The sequence below is a fragment of the Salvelinus fontinalis genome, chromosome 9 (genome assembly GCF_029448725.1).
Source record: "Salvelinus fontinalis isolate EN_2023a chromosome 9, ASM2944872v1, whole genome shotgun sequence".
In the NCBI taxonomy this organism is placed as follows: domain Eukaryota; kingdom Metazoa; phylum Chordata; class Actinopteri; order Salmoniformes; family Salmonidae; genus Salvelinus; species Salvelinus fontinalis.
The window spans coordinates 38,444,978-38,467,346 of NC_074673.1; the positions used below are offsets into that span (position 1 = coordinate 38,444,978).

Below are 22,369 nucleotides of genomic sequence, written 5' to 3' on the forward strand. Positions count from 1 at the left end.
CCACCTGATCCTGCAGTAACATACACCCCACCTGGTCCTGCAGTAACATACACCCCACCTGATCCTGCAGTAACATACACCCCACCTGGTCCTGCAGTAACATACACCCCACCTGATCCTGCAGTAACATACACCCCACCTGATCCTGCAGTAACATACACGACCACCTGATCCTGCAGTAACATACACCCCACCTGGTCCTGCAGTAACATACACCCCACCTGGTCCTGCAGTAACATACACCCCACCTGGTCCTGCAGTAACATACACCCCACCTGGTCCTGCAGTAACATACACCCCACCTGGTCCTGCAGTAACATACACCCCACCTGGTCCTGCAGTAACATACACCCCACCTGATCCTGCAGTAACATACACCCCACCTGATCCTGCAGTAACATACACCCCACCTGGTCCTGCAGTAACATACACGACCACCTGGTCCTGCAGTAACATACACGACCACCTGGTCCTGCAGTAACATACACCCCACCTGGTCCTGCAGTAACATACACCCCACCTGGTCCTGCAGTAACATACACCTCACCTGGTCCTGCAGTAACATACACGACCACCTGGTCCTGCAGTAACATACACGACCACCTGGTCCTGCAGTAACATACACCCCACCTGGTCCTGCAGTAACATACACCCCACCTGGTCCTGCAGTAACATACACCCCACCTGGTCCTGCAGTAACATTCACAACCACCTGGTCCTGCAGTAACATACACCCCACCTGGTCCTGCAGTAACATACACCTCACCTGGTCCTGCAGTAACATACACCCCACCTGGTCCTGCAGTAACATACACCCCACCTGGTCCTGCAGTAACATACACCCCACCTGGTCCTGCAGTAACATACACCCCACCTGGTCCTGCAGTAACATACATCCCACCTAGTCCTGCAGTAACATACACCCCACCTGGTCCTGCAGTAACATACACCCCACCTGGTCCTGCAGTAACATACACCCCACCTGGTCCTGCAGTAACATACACCCCACCTGGTCCTGCAGTAACATACACCCCACCTGGTCCTGTAGTAACATACACCCCACCTGGTCCTGCAGTAACATACACCCCACCTGATCCTGCAGTAACATACACGACCACCTGATCCTGCAGTAACATACACCTCACCTGGTCCTACAGTAACATACACCCCACCTGGTCCTGCAGTAACATACACCCCACCTGGTCCTGCAGTAACATACACCTCACCTGGTCCTGCAGTAACATACACCCCACCTGATCCTGCAGTAACATACACGACCACCTGATCCTGCAGTAACATACACCCCACCTGGTCCTGCAGTAACATACACCCCACCTGATCCTGCAGTAACATACACGACCACCTGATCCTGCAGTAACATACATCCCACCTGGTCCTGCAGTAACATACACGACCACCTGGGCTCGGCACAAGACCTGAATTACTGGAGCCAGGTGGTTAATGCAGTAATATTGCATTCCATTTCACAACCATAGAGACTTTTTAGCCACTGGCTGAAAGGACAGGAACATTTTATTCAATTTCCTAATTTTATTAAAAGGGTTTGACTGATTGAGTTTAAATCTGCATGACTTCAACATGTCAAGAGAAAATAAGGACACGGCAAAACAGAAGCTGCCAAACTCAGAATCTAGGCCATTCACCTGGATGCATATTCACACCTCTTACAGTACGTCCATCCACACACCACCACCCCTCCTCCTGTGACACAAAGCTCGACGCCAGGCGAGGCTAAAAGCCCATGCCTGCCCCAAAATTTAATTAATATAACAATTAAATTAAATCAAACCCCCAAGTGTTGTTATTACTTACTGGTGTTCCATTACTGAAATTGTATTACAAAAAAAGAAATAATTAAAGACGTGGCTATCTAGAAAAAAACAATTCCTCTTGCCTTGTTTAATGTGGGTTTTCCTTGTTGACCCTCTCTCTGCTCTGATATTGATACCTGAGTTACAATGATGGGACTATGGGGTCAGGCCTGGAGTTGGGTGGGGGGGTCTAGTGTTGAAGGTAAGCAGTTATGTTGGGAACCACTTTTACCATAATGCTAGCTAGCTACTAGCTAGCGACACAAGTGGACACTACAACACTGTGTTCCATCAGCCATGGGCCAAATGGAGAATAGTGGACCAGATCATTCTCTCTTCCAGATGAACTTACCAAACAGGAAACAGCAGCATAGAGGCCCATGAATGGAAGGTGGCTGGCCATGAGGAAAATAACAAACCAGTGACTATCTTCCAATCTACACTTTGCTGAGATGTGATTTGTGTATCTTGACAAGCTGTTCATTGGTCTCCTCCTCCTCATTACCCAACACCCCCAGTCTCTGTGCTCCCTTCAGCTTTCCTTAACTTTTCCACACAGTGGCAGAGTGCTGGAGGATTATTAGTGTTCTCCTCGTGCCTCCGATCCATACCGACCCTTATCAGCCCCTCACCAGTCAGCCCTAAGTCCCTCACAGCTGTCAGCCCCCCCCCCCCCCCCAGCCTCTCCTCCCAGCCTCCCCTCCCCCTTTATCTGCTCACTCACAGGCCGCACTGTTTGGCAGCCGACCGGGGGGGTGAGCAAGTCTCTCTCTTCTCTCCAAAGCCACAGCCACCCCCCCACATCAGCAGCAGCATCATCACCACCCCAGCCCTCCCTGCCTTCCCCAGCACATGGAAACAGGCCCGCATTGCTGTGCCGCGTCCTGGGGGAGTTCATTACTCGAGCAGGGCGCTCCCACCAGTGAGCCAGAGTGCAGGCCCGCCACGTCCCCACCGCGCTCCACTGGAGCTGCTCTCATTAAAAGGAAAAAAAGAACGAAGGAGAAAAAAAAGAATGAAAGAAAGGAAAGAGACTTCTTGCTTCTGAAAAGACAGTGATGCAGCAAGACTAATAACGTGACCGCTTTAAAAAAAAGAAAATTGTTGTTGTGTGTTTTGGGTGTTGGGTATTCGAAGTCTTGTCTGATTCTATCCCCTGTGGCTCTGCTTACTTATTTAGGAGTATGTTTTCGATCATATTTGAAAATGAAAAGCAGATTTAAATATTTCAAAAGGTCTCCTCTGTGCGTGGGATGTGGGGAAGAGGGAATATAGGGAGGATTCTCTTGGTCCTTAACCCCAATTCTGGGCCTTCGGCTTTGAGCTCACTGCCTGGCCCCACAGTGCTCCCCACCCCCTACCCTCTCCTTGGGGTGGCTCCAATGTCACAACCACTGACAAATCAATGCTCACTCACCTATACACATTTTGTTTCCCCCAGCAAAAACAACTCAAATATGCCTCCCCCCACATCATAGCCAACTTCTCTACCTCACCCAGTGTGGATGCACCCCCACTCCATCACCCACCGCCCCCTCATCTCCAGTGACTGCCAAAGAGCAACAAATTCGAATCAGGCACTAAGCAGGCCGGCTATTTCCAGGGACAAAGGACAGGGAGAGGAGCAGTGTGGAGCAGGCCTGTGGGGGAGGGGGAGGAGGGAAACAATGGCTGCTCCAGGCACCCAGGGAAGCAAGCCAGTCACATGCTGACGTCAGGGGGTGGGGTGGGGGTAAGTGGGTGTATGAGAGAGGCTGCCAGAGGCTGGTCCAAGCCCCACTGGGGAGCCCTTCGTACAGGAAGAACTGGAGAACAGAGCCTCCCCTAACTCCCATCCAACCGTAGCATAGCTGACATCACATCGCCTCCTCTGTGGCTGGCTGCTCTCATCAACTTCACTGTAATGTCTTCTGTTGTCGCTACTAGCGCTGCTTCCTCAAAATAATATGCTGTCCACTCCGTCTCCCTCCATATCAGTCTGTCCTTTTCCTCCCTTTCTCTATGTGTCGTTCCATCTCCTCCCGTTGTGCCCCCTCATTATGGTTGCTGAGTGGTCTAGCCTGACCCAGACATGGGCTGCCTGCCTCACGATTAAAACATCCCCTTTAATGCAAGCCTACAGCCTCTCAGATTCCATCACACACACACACCTCAAAGCCGCCCTCTAAGATTACAGAACAGTCCACACATAAAAACGGGGCCAACCGGTCTGACAGAGAGCTGTAAAAACAACAGAGTGTGTGTGTATGTATATATATATAGTTGAAGTCAGAAGTTTACATACACTTAGGTTGGAATCATTAAAACTCGTTTTTCAACCACTCCACAAATTTCTTGTTAACAAACTATAGTTTTGGCAAGTCGGTTAGGACTAGTACTTTGTGCATGACAAGTAATTTTTCCAACAATTGTTTAGAGACAGATTATTTCACTTTATAATTCACTGTATTTCAAGGGCTACCTTCAAATGCAGTGCCTCTTTGCTTGACATCATGGGAATATCAAAAGAAATCAGCCAAGACCTTAGAAGAAAAATTGTAGACCTCCACAAGTCTGGTTCATCCTTGGGAGCAATTTCCAAATGCCTGAAGGTACCACGTTCATCTGTACAAACAATAGTACGCAAGTGCAAACTCCATGGGACCACGCAGCCGTCATACCGCTCAGGAAGGAGACGTGTTCTGTCTCCTAGAGATGAACGTACATTGGTGTGAAAAGTGCAAATCAATCCCAGAACAACAGCAAAGGTGCTGGAGAAAACAGGTACAAAAGTATCTATATCCACAGTAAAACGAGTCCTATTATCGACATAACCTGAAAGGCCACTCAGCAAGGAAGATGCCACTGCTCCAAAACCGCCATAAAAAAAGCCAGACTATGGTTTGCAACTGCACATGGGGATAAAGATCACACTTTGGAGAAATGTCCTCTGGTCTGATGAAACAAAAATAGAACTGTTTGGCGATAATGACCATCGTTATGTTTGGGGGAAAAAGGGGGATGCTTGCAAGCCGAAGAACACCATCCCAACCGTGAAGCACGGGGGTGGCAGCATCTTGTTGTGGGTGTGCGTTGCTGCAGGAGGGTCTGGTGCACATCACAAAATAGATGGCATCATGAGGGAGGGAAATTATGTGGATATATTGAAGCAACATCTCAAGACATCAGACAGGAAGTTAAAGCTTGGTCGCTAATGGGTCCTCCAAATGGACAATGACCCCAAGGACAACAAAGTCAAGGTATTAGAGTGGCCATCACAAAGCCCTGACCACAATGCTATAGAAAATTTGTGGGCGGAACTGAAAAAGCATTTGCGAGCAAGGAGGCCTACAAACTTGACTCAGTTACACTAGCTCTGTCAGGATGAATGGGCCAAAATTCACCTAATGTATTGTGGGAAGCGTGTGGAAGGCTACCCGAAACATTTGACCAAAGTTAAAACAATTTAAAGGCAATGCTACCTAATACTAAATGAGTGTACGTAAACTTCTGACCCACTGGGAATGTGATGAAAGAAAAAAGCTGAAATAAATCATTCTCTATACTATTATTCTGACACTTCACATTCTTAAAATAAAGTGGTGATCCTAACTGACCTAAAACAGGGAATTTTTACTAGGATTAAATGTCAGGAATTCTGAAAGACTGAGTTTAAATGTATTTGGCTAAGGTGTATGTAAACTTCAGACTTCAACTGTATATATATATATATATATATCTCCTCCCTCACTCCTCCCCGGCACTGCTTTTCCCTGACATTTCACATGACAAAAGGTGAGCCACACCTGTACACAGGGTTAAAACTATTATGAGCTCTCCCATACTGGCCTTTGCCACTGCTATGTGCGTTTGTCTGTGCGTGTGTGTGCGCGCGTCTGTGTGCTTGTCTGTGTCTGCGTGTGCGAGTCTGTCTTCAGCGGTGTGTTAGATAATGTGTGAGGCTGTGTCCTGTAAATGACCCAGAGGTTTTCTGCAGTTTGTTCCAATATAATGTGAGGTCCTCTAGAAAATACGCACGGAGCCCATGTGAGGACCCGCCATGTCCATTCAACAGGGGAGGAACGGTGACAGAGGCAGGAGGAAATTCTTATCTACAGGGATCCATCTCAGGCCTACAGCCCAATGGGGACCAGACTGGACCCAGGCATAATGTTCAGACAAGAGAGATCAGACAAAATATGTGTATGTGACCGACAAAATATGATTTGATACAAGCTAGTGTTGTTAAGGAGACTTTGCAGTGTGAAGGAGACTAAGTGAGAAAGAGGGACATGTTTGGGGCAGACACTACAGGGTGTATGAGACAGAGAGAGAGAGGGGCAGTTTTGAGGTCTACTCAACAGGGTGCATGGGAGAGGGGGTGTGACGAGGGGCAGTTTTGGGGGAGACTCTACAGGGTGAATGAGATGGGGGGGGGGGTCCAAGAGAACAGTATGTTCCTCATTATCCTGGCTCACATACTAAGACACACACGTATTGTACACAACGACAAAGGAATAACAGACCCTAAATTGAGGAGGTAGACACCCATTATCTTCCTGAAATATTTTGCATACCTGACAGCCTACAGGAAATTACTGACAAACTCAATCATCTGGTCACTTAGTCTGAACATTGAACCACCATGTCAATGAGGAATAAAACGACAATGAACTGAAACATATGACATTGGTCTCAGCACATAGTCAATTACAATGTTATGTACATTTATATGTTTATAAGCTGCATGTCATCGCTGTTTGAAGAAAACCTTGTTTTTGTGCCAATATACACTACCATTCAAATGTTTGGGGTCACTTAGAAATGCTCTTGTTTTCCATGAAAACATACATGAAATGAGTTGCAAAATGAATAGGAAATAGTCAAGACATTGACATGGTTATAAATAATGATTTTAAAAAATAAATAAAAATGTGTCCTTCAAACCTCCATTTGCAGCAATTACAGCCTTGCAGACCTTTGGCATTCTAGTTGTCAATTTGAGTTTGAGTTGATTTTATTTTTACAGGGACAGTGCACATTAATCTACGTTTCAGTAAAAGTGCCGGTTTTAGCCAGCCAGCTAATTTGTTGAGGTAATCTGAAGAGATTTCACCCCATGCTTCCTGAAGCTCCTCCCACAAGTTGGATTGGCTTGATGGGCACTTCTTATGTACCATACGATCAAACTGCTCCCACAACAGCTCAATAGGGTTGAGATCCAGTGACTGTGCTGGCCACTCCATTATAGACAGAATACCAGCTGACTGCTTCTTCCCTAAACAGTTCTTGCATAGTTTGAAGCTGTGCTGTGGGTCATTGTCCTGTTGTAGGAGGAAATTGGCTCCAATCAAGCGCCGTCCACAGGGCATGGCATGGCATTCCAAAATGGAGTGATGGCCTTCCTTCTTCAAGATCCCTTTTCCCCTGTACAAATATCCCATTTTACCACCACCAAAGCACCCCCAGACCATCACATTACCTCCACCATGCTTGACAGATGGCATCAAGCACTCCTCCAGTATCTTACATGTTTTTCTGCATCTCACGAATGCTCTGCTTTGTGATCCGAACACCTCAAACTTAGATTCGTCTGTCCATAACACTTTTTTCCAAACTTCCTCTGTCCAGTGTTTGTGTTATTTTGCCCACCTTCATCTTTTATTTTTATTGGCCAGTCTGAGATATGGCTTTCTCTTTGCAACTCTGCCTAGAAGGCCAGCATCCGGGAGTCGCCTCTTCACTGTTGACGTTGAGACTGGTGTTTTGCGGGTACTATTTAATGAAGCTGCCAGTTAAGGACTTGTGAGGCATTCTTTTCTCAAACAAGACACTAATGTACTTGTCCTCTTGCGCAGTTGTGCACCGGGGCCTCCCACTCCTCTTTCTATTCTGGTTAGAGCCAGTTTGCGCTGTTCTGTGAAGGATGTAGTACAGTGTTGTACGAGATCTTCAGTTTCTTGGCAATTTCTCGCATGGAATAGCCTTCATTTCTCAGAATAAGAATAGACTGACGAATTTCAAAAGAAAGTACTTTGTTTCTGGCCATTTTGAGCCTGTAATCAAACCCACAAATGCTGATGCTCCAGATACTCAACTAGTCTAAAGAAGGACAGTTGTATTGCTTATTTAATAAGCACAACAGTTTTCAGCTGATTGCAAAAGGGTTTTCTAATCATCAATTAGCCTTTTAAAATAATAAACTTGGATTAGCGAACACAACGTGCCATTGGAACCCAGGAGTGATGGTTGCTGATAATAGGCCTATGTAGATGGGCCTATGTCGTTTCCAGTTACAATAGTCATTTACAACATTAACCTCTTTGGGCTCAAGGGGCAGTATTGAGTAGCCAGATAAAAGGTGCCCATTTCAAAAAGGCCTCGTACTCAATTCTTGCTCGTACAATATGCATATTATTATTACTATTGGATAGAAAACACTCTCTAGTTTCTAAAACCGTTTGAATTATATCTGTGGGCGAAACAGAACTGGACTTAGAGCAATTTTGCTATGTGTATGTCAGAATGCAGAATTTTGCTGGCTGTTCTGAGACCTGTGTATTAATTTGCCTGTCCTCTATTGGTTGAGATGCACTGCATACGCCTTCCACTGGGTATCAGCGAATAGGGAGAGTTGAAATGGAGTTTCTACGTAGGTCCCAAAGGTTATAAATTGCTTGGAACCGAAGTGTCCCATCTTTCCACTCTTCGCTCTGACGCAGGGAGGGTCTTGGCATGTCATTTTAGAAGCTCCCGTATTAGCTCCTAGATATATCCGTCTCTGTTTTTATTCGATATAGGGGTTGAAGACATCGTAATGTTGTTATTTTAAACCAAATTATATCAGTTTATGTCAGTATATTGCGATTTTCGGGTATTTATTTTCGTGACGTTTTAGGAAGTTGGGTATCTCTGGCCCACATGGCTATTGTTTACTGCTAATTGCAACGTTGAAGACGACGTTCTCATTTACATTTACATTTAAGTCATTTAGCAGACGCTCTTATCCAGAGCGACTTACAAATTGGTGCATTCACCTAATGACATCCAGTGGAGCAGCCACTTTACAATAGTGCATCTAAATCTTTTAAGGGGGGGGGGGGGGGCAGAAGGATTGCTTTATCCTATCCTAGGTATTCCTTGAAGAGGTGGGTTCTCCAACCTAGCAACGATTCTTTTGGACAAAGGACACATTTCCCAAGATTCTGATGGGAGTTCATCGAAAAGAAAGAACTATTTATGCTGATAATTCATTGTTCTGTTGAAAAATGTCAAATGCATAAGACGCCATTTCCTGCAGTGTAGCCTTGCGTTATCGCAGCCTGTATTGCGCAGTAAGGTTAATTTTAAAAATGTAATTCAGCGATTGCATTAAGAACTAATTTGTCTTTCAATTGCTGTCCAACCTGTATTTTTTTAGTCAAGTTTATGAATAGTTTTCGATAAGAAAAGGTGCCTTTACAAGATGGCGCCGGACAGATTGCTTGACGTTATGGACACTATTCTCATTGTCTAAGCACGATTTGTGCCGCTAAATATGCACATTTCCGAACAAACTCTATATGCATTGTGTAATATGATGTTACAAGACTGTCATCTGAAGAATTCTGAGAAGGTTAGTGAAACAATTAATATATTTTGGTGGTTTATACGTCATAGCTATTTTTGCCTTGAATCAATGCTGTTGTTATGTTTGCTATTGTGCTAAGCTAATATAACGCTATATTGTGTTTTCGCTGTAAAACACTTGATAAATCGGAAATATTGTCTGGAATCACAAGATGCCTGTCTTTCAATTGCTGTACACTATGTATTTTTCAGAAATGTTTTATGATGAGTATTTAGTTATTTGGCGTTGGTGTCTAATTTTTCTGTCTGCTTTCAGTGCAATTTCTGACTGTAGCTGCAATGTAAACTATGATTTATACCTGAAATATGCACATTTTTCTAACAAAACATATGCTATACAATAAATATGTTATCAGACTGTCATCTGATGAAGTTGTTTATTGGTTAGTGGCTATTTATATCTTTATTTGGTCGAATTTGTGATAGCTACTGATGTAGTAAAAAACTGATTGAGTAAAAATAGTGGTGTATTTTGCTAACGTGGTTAGCTAATAGATTTACATATTGTGTCTTCCCTGTAAAACATTTTTAAAAAATCGGACATGTTGGCTTGATTCACAAGATGTGTACCTTTCATCTGGTGTCTTGGACTTGTTAATGTGTGAAAGTTAAATATTTAAAAAAATATCTTTTGAATTTCACGCCCTGCACTTTGAGCTGGCTGTTGTCATAAGTGTACCGACGTCGGGCTTGCACGCCAAACAGGTTAACAATGTCTACATTGTATTTCTGATCAATTTGATGTTATTTTAATGGAACAATTTTTTTGCTTTTCTTTCAAAAACAAGGACATTTTTAAATGACCCCAAACTTTTAAACGACAGTGTATATATATATATATATTTTTTTTTTTACATGTATTGAAATCAGTAACTCTCCTCAATGTACTCAATGTCCAAAGAAAATGTATTTAAAAAAACTTAAATATATATGTTTGTTGATGGCAAAACATGGCTGTTTTTAAGGAGAAGTTTATCTTTAACTGTTATACATGTATAACACTTGTATCTTTCATCAAAGTTTATGATGAGTATTTCTGTAAATTGACGTGGCTCTCTGCAAATTTACCGGATGTTTTGGAGGCAAAACATTACTGAACATAACCCGCCAATGTAAACTGAGATTTTTGGATATAAATATGAACTTTACCGAATAAAACATACATGAAGATCATCAAAGGTTAGTGATACATTTTATCTCTATTTCTGCTTTTTGTGACTCCTCTCTTTGGCTGGAAAATTACTATGTTTTTTTGTGACTAGGCGCTGACCTAACATAATCGCATGGTATGCTTTCGCTGTAAAGCCTTTTTGAAATCGGACACTGTGGTTGGATTAACAAGACGTTTATCTTTAAAATGGTGTATAATACTTCTATGTTTGAGGAATTTTAATTATGATATTTCTGTTTGAATTTGGCGCCCTGCAATTTCACTGGGTGTTGTCAAATCAATCCGGTTAACTTCTCTAGGGTAGGGGGCAGCATTCGGAATTTTGGATGAAAAGCATGCCCAAATTAAACTGCCAGCTACTCATCCCCAGAAGATAAGATATGCATATTATTAGTAGATTTGGATAGAAAACACTCTGAAGTTTCTAAAACTGTTTGAATCATGTCTGTGAGTATAACATAACTTATTTAGCAGGCGAAACCCCGAGGACAAACCATTCAGATTGTTTTTTCTTTTGAGGTCACTCTCTTTACAATGGATTTTCATTGGGAATCCAGGTTTCTAAGGGACCTTCTTGCAGTTCCTACCGCTTCCACTGGATGTCAGTCTTTAGAAAATGGTTGAGGTTATTCCTTTGTGTAATGAAGAAGTACGGCCATCTTGAACGAGGGTCACTCGAAGTGTCCTGTTTGTTAGAAGCGCATGATCAGAAGGCTAGCTACAGTTTGTCTTAATCCTGTATTGAACACAGATCATCTCGTCTTCAATTTTATCGATTATTTACGTAAAAAATACCTAAAGTTGTATTACAAAAGTAGTTTGAAATGTTTTGGCAAAGTTTACAGGTAACCTTTGAGATATTTTGTAGTCAAGTTTCACAAGTTGGAACCGGTGTTTTTCTGGATCAAACGCGCCAAATAAATGGACATTTTGGATATATATCGATGGAATTAATCGAACAAAAGGACCATTTGTGATGTTTATGGGACATATTGGAGTGCCAACAACAGAAGCTCGTCAAAGGTAAGCCATGAATTATATTTTTATTTCTGCGTTTTGTGTCGCGCCTGCAGGGTTGAAATATGCTTCTCTCTCTTTGTTTACTATGGTGCTATCCTCAGATAATAGCATCGTTTGCTTTCGCCGAAAAGCCTATTTGAATTCTGACATGTTGGCTGGATTCACAACCAGTGTAGCTTTAATTTGGTATCTTTCATGTGTGATTTAATGAAAGTTTGATTTTTATAGTAATTTATTTGAATTTGGCGCTCTGCATTTTCTCTGGATTTTGGCCAAGTGAGACAGTAGCGTCCCGACTAAACTCAGATTTTTGGATATAAATATGAACTTTACCGAATAAAATACATGTAACATGAAGTCCTCTGAGTGTCATCTGATGAAGATCATCAAATGTTAGTGATTAATTTTATCTCTATTTCTGCTTTTTGTTACTCCTCTCTTTGGCTGGAAAAATGGCTGTCTTTTTCTGTGACTTGGCTCTGACCTAACATAATCGTTTGGTGTGCTTTCGTCGTAAAACCTTTTTGAAATCGGACACTGTGGCGGGATTTACAACAAGTGTATCTTTAAAATGGTGCAAAATACTTGTATGTATTTAGGAATTTAAATTATGGGATTTCTGTTGTTTTGAATTTGGCGCCCTGCAGTTTCACTGGCTGTTGACGAAGGTGGGACACTAGCGTCCAACATACCCTAGAGAAGTTAACGGGATTGGCGAGGGAAGGGATCACTAAGAGGTTTTAAATGTCCTGAAAAGTGTCTGTTTTCAGACAGCATTTGACGTGTAAATATCTGAGAAATTTACACCAAAACCCCGTAGCACAGGAATACAAATGAATGTATGGAAACACATGCAGTCCTCTTTTCTCCCCCTCTTCCTAAGACCCTGAAAAAACTCAGTGTGGATATTCCACCAGATTAAGGCTTTTTTCCTGGGAACACACAGACAGCACAAATATTTACTATCTGCTCTTCAGACTGCGAGCTGAACATGACGGCACACAAGAATAGAGGGGGAAGTTACATTTTTAATCGTACGATTTTTTGCCTTCAAGCAAACAAGCTGAATACAAGAAGGCTAGCGCCAACACACACACACACACACACGTTGTGTCCTTCGGCAAATTCTCCTTTTTCACTCTTGCATGAAGTACAAAAAAATGAAGAGGAGAAGAGATGGAAAGGGAAGAGAAAACATCCCCACAGAGTTTTTCTCCCTTCCTGGTGCGAGCGCGGGCCCCCGCAGAGCCCCTATGTAATTTCCAGTCCCTCAGAATTCAGGTATTAATAAAGGCCCCATGGGGAACTGCACACAATATAACCCTACATTTTCAGGCATTATGAAAGGACGCCCCCAGGGGTCTTTGGCTCAAATGTATGAAATGCAGGCATTGTAAAAAAAACACCCCAGGGGAGTCCCCCTGCAATAGAAATCTGCTGAATTCAAAGCATTTTCGGGGCTCTGGTGGGAGCCATTACTCCCTCTGGAAGCTTTTTTTTCTATTATTTTTTTTACAAAACATGTGTTGCTGACATGTTGACAGATTGCTGTTTAGGTGCATGCACAAGCCGAGTCTTTTCAGAGACAGAGCACCGCACTCTGCCAGAGGCTCTCAGCACTCCGCGCCCAAAACGTGTACCATCCATATTTTATAACAGGGAGAGGAAAGTAGGCTGGAAGAGAGAGAGAAAGAGAAAGTGAAGAAGAAAGAGAGGGACGGAACGATAGAAGAGGAATAGAAAGATAGAACGAGGGAAGGGAATAAATGGAGGGAGGAAGAGGGAGAGAGAACTTTGTGAAAAATGAACCCTGTGATGAACAACAACCCTCCTGCGCCTCACCCCACTTCTCCCGCTCTCTGCACGCTGTGCCCCCCTTCCCTCCTCTCAATCCTCCTCTCCTATAGAGGCAGGGCTCTTGCTCTCCCTGGAAAACCTGAGTTTACAACCAGCTGTGACTGCATTTGTATCTGTGCCAAGGGCTTAGTGGAGGAATCTTCAGGCCACCCTTAGGCTCCAAGCAGAGGGAGGGAGGGAAGGAGCGCGGGAGGGAGAAAGAAGGAAATGGAGGGAGAGACAGAGAAAGCAGCAAAACCCAGCTAACACCAATAAGATGTGATATACCCACAGTCCAATGTGTTTACGCTGTCAAACACACTCGAATCAAAATAGATTTTACTTAATAGACAGAAACAGACAAAACCACACACAGACAGTACCATATGGTGTGTACACACACACAGTGTGTAAAGAAAGGAGCTGTCTGGTGATTTTGCCTCAGGTTGCAGGCCTCTCTCATCCCAACCTCTTCTCACTAGTCTCTCACTACTACTCTCCCTCCCTCAACCCTCCTTGCCTTCTCTTTCGCTCCATCTCCCTCAACCACTCTCATTCTCCTTGTCTTTCTCCCTCCCTCTCGGTTGAGGAAAGTGATCTGTGGCTTTAATAAGAGCCCTGTCCTCGTGTCGGATCCAGCTGCCACCATGACGACAGGCAGGAAGGAGAATGGAAATGTATTCATGGCGTTGGGAACCTGGGGCGAGGGGGGCACGGGGCACCCTAGAGACATCCAATCACCCAGGGACCCCAGCCTTAAACAGACACTCTATCCTTTCCTTTCTCCCTCCCCCTCTCTTTCTAGACAGATTCCCTGGCAGGCAGGCTGGGGGCTCCAACACCATGCCCACCTGCTGAGGAAAGAGAGCACAGCTGCACCCAGAGATAGAGAGAAATTGAGTAGGAGAAATTATATGATCTTAGAGGGAGAGCGAGAGAGAGAGAAAAAAGGGTGAGAGTGAAATGGAGCAGTAGTGAGAGTCAGATTCCAGTCTCCTCGTCTCATGGGTGACCGTGCCAGGCAGACAGAGGGCATACGGGGCATGCCGGAGCTCGACCTAAATGTCCCAACACCCTTACCCTCTACCAAACACACACAGCCTGTGCTTCATGTCCTGCATGAACACACACAAGTAAACACCAGTATGCTAGCACTTGCAATAGCCTTATGTCTTAGAATGTATGCATGTTTGCATTTGTATGTATGAGACCAGATGTGTATCTGTAAGAGGAAAATAGCTATACATCAACTGCCGTGTTGTTAGAAGGATGCTGAAAGTGTCATTCTCCCAGTCCCCTCTCTCTCGCTCACTCTCACGTCCTCCCTCGCTCTTTCTGAGGTGAGGGTGTGAGTAATACAGTGCTTTCTAACTGCCGAGTCTGTAACCCCCCTCTCTCACACATACACACTCTCTCTCTCTCCCCCGCGCTCCTAACAGCTCTTTTCAGTCTCCTGAAGGCGGGTTAACTAGTGCTCACCTCCTATTTATATCTGACAGGCTGAAGCACCACCCCCCTCTCCTGACTGACAACTCTCTCACCCACCCACAGAGCTCCACTGTTCAGCACCAGCAGACCCGTCACTGCCTACCTCGAAACTCTCCCTCTCCCAGTATCTTGCCGTATTATCCTCATTTACTGCATAGATACCCTGGACAATTCTCTGTGTGTGTGTGTGTGTGTGTGTGTGTGTGTGTGTGTGTGTGTGTGTGTGTGTGTGACAATGTGCTAACTCTGCCCCCCACTTTCCCGCTGCTATGCCACATGGGTTGAAGAGCAGAGGTGTGTCTGCTATATATAAACCAGCTAAACTAAACAGAGGATTGCAGCAGGGATTGCACAGGGACCCCACAGAATGGAGTGGAGGACGAGCCCGTTCAGGCCTGAGCGGGGGGGGGGGGGGTCTGAATGCTGCCATTGGCTCAGGCTGGCCCACTGGTTCTGTGATGGTACCTGTGGTGTCTTATCCCCGGGGCCCACACCTCCTCCTAACCCACCCCCCGGCACTCAGCTCCAACCCTGCCAGGCGGGCAGGGGTGGGGGGGGGGGGTCATCTGTGCAGTACCGCGGGGGAGAAGGGGGATGCAGATGGAGGGGTTCTCACAGCCAGAGCCCAACCTTGACCGGTTGCAGGGCAGCGGAGCAACGAATGTTCTCCATTTGATCTCTAGGTTTTTTCCAAGCTCTCCTCAGGGAGCCAGTGCTACAGATTTCTTATCCTGTTGAGACTCTCCACAGACTCTTCCCACACAACGGCACGCATGCACAGATCAACCTCTACTATCGGTCTCTCTGACACACACACACACCACTCCATGTTCCACAGAAACACAGACGTACACACAAAAAACACAAACTAAATTAAATAGAAAAAACACACTACACAGGCCTATGTCAAGGAAATAGACATCCTCTAGCAAACACACCGCTTCCACACAGACGTACACACAAACACACCGCTACCACACAGACGTACACACAAACACACCGCTTCCACACAGACGTACACACAAACACACCGCTACCACACAGACGTACACACAAACACACCGCTTCCACACAGACGTACACACAAACACACCGCTACCACACAGACGTACACACAAACACACCGCTTCCACACAGACGTACACACAAACACACCGCTTCCACACAGACGTACACACAAACACACCGCTACCACACAGACGTACACACAAACACACCGCTACCACACAGACGTACACACAAACACACCGCTTCCACACAGACGTACACACAAACACACCGCTACCACACAGACGTACACACAAACACACCGCTACCACACAGACGTACACACAAACACACCGCTACCACACAGACGTACACACAAACACACCGCTTCCACACAGACGTACACACAAACACACCGCTACCACACAGACGTACACACAAACACACCGCTTCCACACAGACGTACACACAAACACACCGCTTCCACACAGACGTACACACAAACACACCGCTTCCACACAGACGTACACACAAACACACCGCTTCCACACAGACGTACACACAAACACACCGCTTCCACACAGCTAACACGAACACACCGCTTCCACACAGCTAACACAAACACACCGCTTCCACACAGCTAACACAAACACACCGCTTCCACACAGCTAACACAAACACACCGCTTCCACACAGCTAACACAAACACACCGCTTCCACACAGCTAACACAAACACACCGCTTCCACACAGCTAACACAAACACACCGCTTCCACACAGCTAACACAAACACACCGCTTCCACACAGCTAACACAAACACACCGCTTCCACACAGCTAACACAAACACACCGCTTCCACACAGCCAACACAAACATGGCCTCTCCAGCAGAGTCAACAGCAGCAGGAGGAAGGATGTATTGCAGTGAGTTTTCCTCTATAAAGGCCCAGCCCTGGACTAGACTAGACTGGCAGCCAGAGTATGCTAAGAGCAGCTCATAGTCTGGCTGATCACAGGGCTTCTGTACACTGGGTGGCCTATTGGTCATAAGAATATTTCAGGGATGAAAACTAAAACATAAAATCTAATGTGGCCTGTTGGGACTCTTATTAGCTGAAAAAGATGAGAGAGAGAGCGCACGAGAAAGAGACGGGGGTCAGATCAGGGGAGACTATTACCCCATTAGGGCTCAGAGGGTGGAGGGGGCAGGCAGAGAAACCACGTGTTGAAAAGGAGTTTTGGGTGAGGCGGTGGAGGGAGCAGAGCAGCCCTTCAGCTCAACAGGCTGCCCAAACAAAGCTCTGGCCCACCAGGCCCCTACCAACACAGCTGCACAGCCCCGATACACAGACACAGTCTAGAGTTACTGCTTCTCTCGGATACGCCCAGGCAGAGCAGGTCTGTGTGGGCCATGGAGTGAGAGACCAGCATGCAGCACGCAGGGGGATATTACAGGATTTCAGGTGAAATTCACCGGTCACACTGGCTTATGTCAGCCGTGGAATGGAATTACTCCATGGCATTATGCCTGTGCTCAGTCCCCCTGCAGACAGTATGGCCTCTCAGACCATTATGCCTGTGCTCAGTCCCCCTGCAGACAGTATGGCCTCTCAGACCATTATGCCTGTGCTCAGTCCCCCTGCAGACAGTATGGCCTCTCAGACCATTATGCCTGTGCTCAGTCCCCCTGCAGACAGTACAGCCTCCCAGACCATGATGCCTGTGCTCAGTCCCCCTGCAGACAGTATGGCCTCTCAGACCGTTATGCCTGTGCTCAGTCCCCCTGCAGACAGTACAGCCTCCCAGACCATGATGCCTGTGCTCAGTCCCCCTGCAGACAGTATGGCCTCTCAGACCGTTATGCCTGTGCTCAGTCCCCCTGCAGACAGTATGGCCTCCCAGACTCACATGTACTCAGAGAAATAGGAAATTAATGGAGCCACTTTATGAACCTGCTGCCGAGTGGCTGAATTACCTGCCACTTGTCTAAACACCTGGGACCCATCCTCTAGTCTACTTCCATCTCCACAAGATGGCCTCCCAGCTCTGACTACCACCCATACCAAGATGGCCTCCGATTCTGTGAATCCCTAATCAAGTAAGCATGTGTAAGCGCACACACGTACGCGCACACGCACACACAGAGTGGTGGCGTGTGTTTATCCCCAACAGATAGAGGGACGGAGGCAGCACAAGGCAGAATCCCACGGGTGCCACAGAGAACTTAAAAGGATTCGTCAGTGAATGTTTTTTAATTTACCGTTCTTTTCAATAATAATATTAAAGCTGAGGTCCGGGGGGAATACCAGCCACCAGTCGAAGCCTGGGATTATTCTGCAATCTCCACCACTCACTCCCTGGGGACTGTATGTTTTATTTCATTTCTTTCTTTCCTTCTTTTCTTCCACTCTCTCTTCACTCAGCAACATGTAGTTCTCCCTTGACTCTGAGCTGAAATCACATCTCCCAGCCTTCACTCTGACAGGAGGCAGGGAGGCAGTCGCCAAAGAGGAACATCAGTGTGAGACACGTCTCAGTTCTGGGTCATCCAGTGTCGTTCAGCATTAGGGTGTACGCAACACAACACGTAAACGTTAAGTATCTAATGTCCAACCAACCCCTGGGTCACTCATAGTCATACACCTACCCTGTGTGAGCTCAGGCCATGCTCCCTCTCCCTGTCTGAACTCACACTAAGCCCCCCATAGTCCCCAACATGACTCCCCCTCCCCTATCAAACGCACACACACACACACAAAATCGTGCTAAGGGCTGTTATGTTAGGAGCTTGAGTGGCTCTGTCGATCGTTTTTGCGGTCATTAAGGAGCCTTGATTAATCTGGAACCAGATGCCCCTGCAGGGGGCCCTGGAGCCTTCCATTAATTCCAACGCTCCTAATAACTCCTATTGTGTGACCTGTGTTAGCTTTAAAACAAGTCTGTCCCTTAGGAACACTAAGCAACACTGGTGTTAGTGGCGTATGACTACAGCCAACAGCAATAGGAGCCCGGAGAGTGGGGGGGGCATTAGCCAGTCAGAACCAATCACGTGTCTAAGGCTTGATGTGAAATATAAATGTAAATGTGCTCACATATCTCACTTGTTTAGTCTACAAACCTCTAGTACACCAAGGTCTGAAAGGAATGAAACTGATGGGTCAAAAGGTACAACACTGGATATACATACCAAAACAAATCCAGTCAGACAGTCACATAAGGACACAGACACAGGGCCCGATTCAATCCAGTATATCATGGCAATGAGTACGTATTCACACATCTCCTTATTCTGAAAACTGCAGGCTTTAGCTACCCGTGATTGGAGTCCACCCAGCATTTACTGTACACATTTCCTACAATTCAACAATATAAAGACTATGAGGAAAAGTTATTTGATATGCTACCATTTAAAGATGCACTATCAAGACATTTCTCTGCCATTTCCTGGTTATTACAATTCTTACACAGTACCAGTCAAAAGTTTGGTCACACCTACTCATTCAAGGGTTTCTCTTTATTTTTACATCGTAGAATAATAGTGAAGACATCAAAAATATGAAATAATACATATGGAATCATGTAGTAACCAAAAGTAACCAAAATAAAAAATATATTTTATACATTGTAGAATAAGAGTGAAGACATCACAAAAAAAGAAAAAAAAAGTGTTAAACAAATCAAAATAGATTTCCTATTTGAGGTTCTTCAAAGTAGCTACCCTTTTCCTTGATGACAGCTTTGCACACTCTTGTATTCTCTCAACCAGCTTCATGAGGTAGTCACCTGGAATGCATTTCAATTAACAGGTGTGCCTTGTTAAAAGTTCATTTGTGGAATTTTTTTCCTTCTCGCATTTGAGCCAATCAGTTGTGATGTGACAAGGTAGGAGTGGTATACAGAAGATAGCCCTATTTGGTAATAGACAAAGTCCATATTATGGCAAGAACAGCTCAAATAAGCAAAGAGAAACAACAGTCCATTATGACTGACATGAAAGTCAGTCAATCTGGAAAATGTCAAGAACTTTTAAAATTTCTTGAAGCGCAGTCACAAAAACCATCAAGCGCTATGATGAAACTGTCTCTCATGAGGACCGCCACAGGAAAGGAAGGCCCAGTGGTATCTCTGCTGCAGAGGATAAGTTCATTAGAGTTACCAGCCTCAGAAATTGCAGCCCAAATAAATGTTTCACAGAGTTCAAGTAACAGACACATCTCAGCATCAACTGTTCAAAGGAAACTGTGTAGATAAGGCCTTCATGGTTGAATTGCTGCAAATAAACCACTACTAAAGGACACCAATAAGAAGAAGAGACTTGCATGGGCCAAGACACACAAGCAATGGACATTAGACTGGTGGAAATCTGTCCTTTGGTCTAATGAGTCCAAATTTGATATTTTTGGTTCCAACCGCCATGTCTTTTTGAGGCGCAGAGTAGGTGAACGGATGATCTCCACATGTGTGGTTCCCACCATGAAGCATGGAGGAGGAGGTGTGATGGTGCTTTGCTGGTGACACTGTCTGATTTATTTAGAATTCAAGACGCACAACCAGCATGGCTACCGCAGCAATACGCCATCCCATCTGCTTTGCGCTTAGTGGGACTATCATTTGTTTTTCAACAGGACAATGACCCAACACACCTCCAGGCTGTGCAAGGGCGATTTTACCATGAAAGAGAGTGATGGAGTGCTGCATCAGATGACCTGGCCTCCACAAATCAACTGACCTCAACCCAATTGAGATGGATTGGGATGAGTTGGACCGCAGACTGAAGGAAAAGCAGCCAACAAGTGCTCAGCATGTGGTACCTCCTTCAAGACTGTAGGAAAAGCATTCCAGGTGAAGCTGGTTGAGAGAGTGCCAAGAGTGTGCAAAGCTGTCATCAAAGCAAAGGCTGGCTACTTTGAAGAATCTAAAATATATTGTGATTAACACTTTTTTGGTTACTACATGTTTCCATATGTGTTATTTCATAGTTTTGATGTTTTCACTATTATTCTACAATGTAGAAAATAGTACAAAAAGAAAAACCCTTAAATGAGTAGGTGTGTCAAAACTTTTGACTGGTACTGTAGTTCGCCCAATTTCAGTTTGTGACAAAACAACCAAGTATAGTGTAGAGAATCATTGTACCATTTAAACCGCTGTGAAATATATTTTCCATAACAAAAATGTTTGTATTTTCAGTGGATTGAAGCTGGTGTACAAAACCGAAAGTAAAAGACGCAAAAACAAAATGTAAGAACGGGAAGCATAGAAATAGAGCACATAAAACATCTATACGTCACATTTCTATGTGAATTTGGTCGGGTCACCCAAAACGTTACATAATGTAGCTTTAAATACTACTCAAGGTATTGGATTGATTGAATTGAAAGGGGGTAACGACCCGAGTCCCCTGGCCCCAAAAGAACTCAGTGTTTGTGGATGTAGCCCACCCTGTGTTTATCTTACCTGCAGTGTAGTGTATTCATTTCAGTGTGTGTATGATGTCTTACCTGCGGGGCAGTGGTTGGTGCGGTGGTCAGTCAGCTTCGCCAGACACTCAAAGTCCTGCTGGCAGTTGTCGCAGGTGAAGATGGACTCATCGTCCAGGTCATCATCCCCAATGTGGTCGTCATGGCTGGTGACACTGTGGTCCCCATCCTCTAGGGCTGCACGCCGCTCCTTCCTCGCCGCCTCACGGTCCAACGCAGCAGGGACATCTGGTACAAAAACACAGAGAGAGGGAAACTGAGTACCAGCATGTGACTCATACAGCCGGAACTACTGATCTACTGGAGATTGGTCAGAGGTAATAGATTATTTTTTGATTGAATCCATTTGTACCAGCAATTGAACAGGACAAGCACTATTTCAAGTCCATCTCATACTAAAGATATCCCTGGTCACATGACCTGTGTGTGCTCTCTAATGGAGGGTCTATGTGAGGTGGCATTAGAGGGTGTATAAGGACTCAGGACTCTGGAGGGAGACGACTCATGCCAGCCTGTGTGCCCACACTGCCACCCATGGCATGCAGAGAGGAGGACCAGTGGAAAAATCGGCCTCCACAATCCTCCCTCCACCATTGTGGCTCCATTTTCACACCTTATTATCACATTAAACGCTCTGTTCCAAAAGGACTGCACTGGAGACTGAGGAGGGAGGGAGGGAAAGGGACAGAGAGAAAGAAAGAAAGAAAGAGAGACATGGGGAATGTCAGTGCAGAAGAGGAGGGCGGTAAAGGGAAAGAGAGGGAGAGGGAGTGGGGGTGGTTTTGCTGGCTGGCTCCCTAAGGCTCCACATCCTGTCTAATCATGGTGGACTTGTGCAATCAGAGGAGAGCAGGAGGAGGCCATTCCTGCACTCCACAGCTTTGATTTGGCAGTGCCCAGCGGTCTGCCCGCCCGCCATTCTGCTGCTGGTAATGGGCTCTGGCCCA

General features: G+C 45.3%; 1 protein-coding gene across 3 annotated transcripts in view; it reads right to left on the reverse strand.

Annotated features, from left to right (window-relative positions):
* Positions 1-22,369, reverse strand: part of LOC129862547 (zinc finger protein 423-like) — a 145,201-nt gene that overhangs the window by 87,654 nt on the left and 35,178 nt on the right. For all 3 annotated transcript variants that reach the window (XM_055934319.1, XM_055934317.1, XM_055934318.1), the window contains exon 3: positions 21,444-21,650. In XM_055934319.1, coding sequence (XP_055790294.1) covers positions 21,444-21,650 — 207 coding nt within the window. The remainder of the gene's footprint in view (positions 1-21,443; positions 21,651-22,369) is intronic.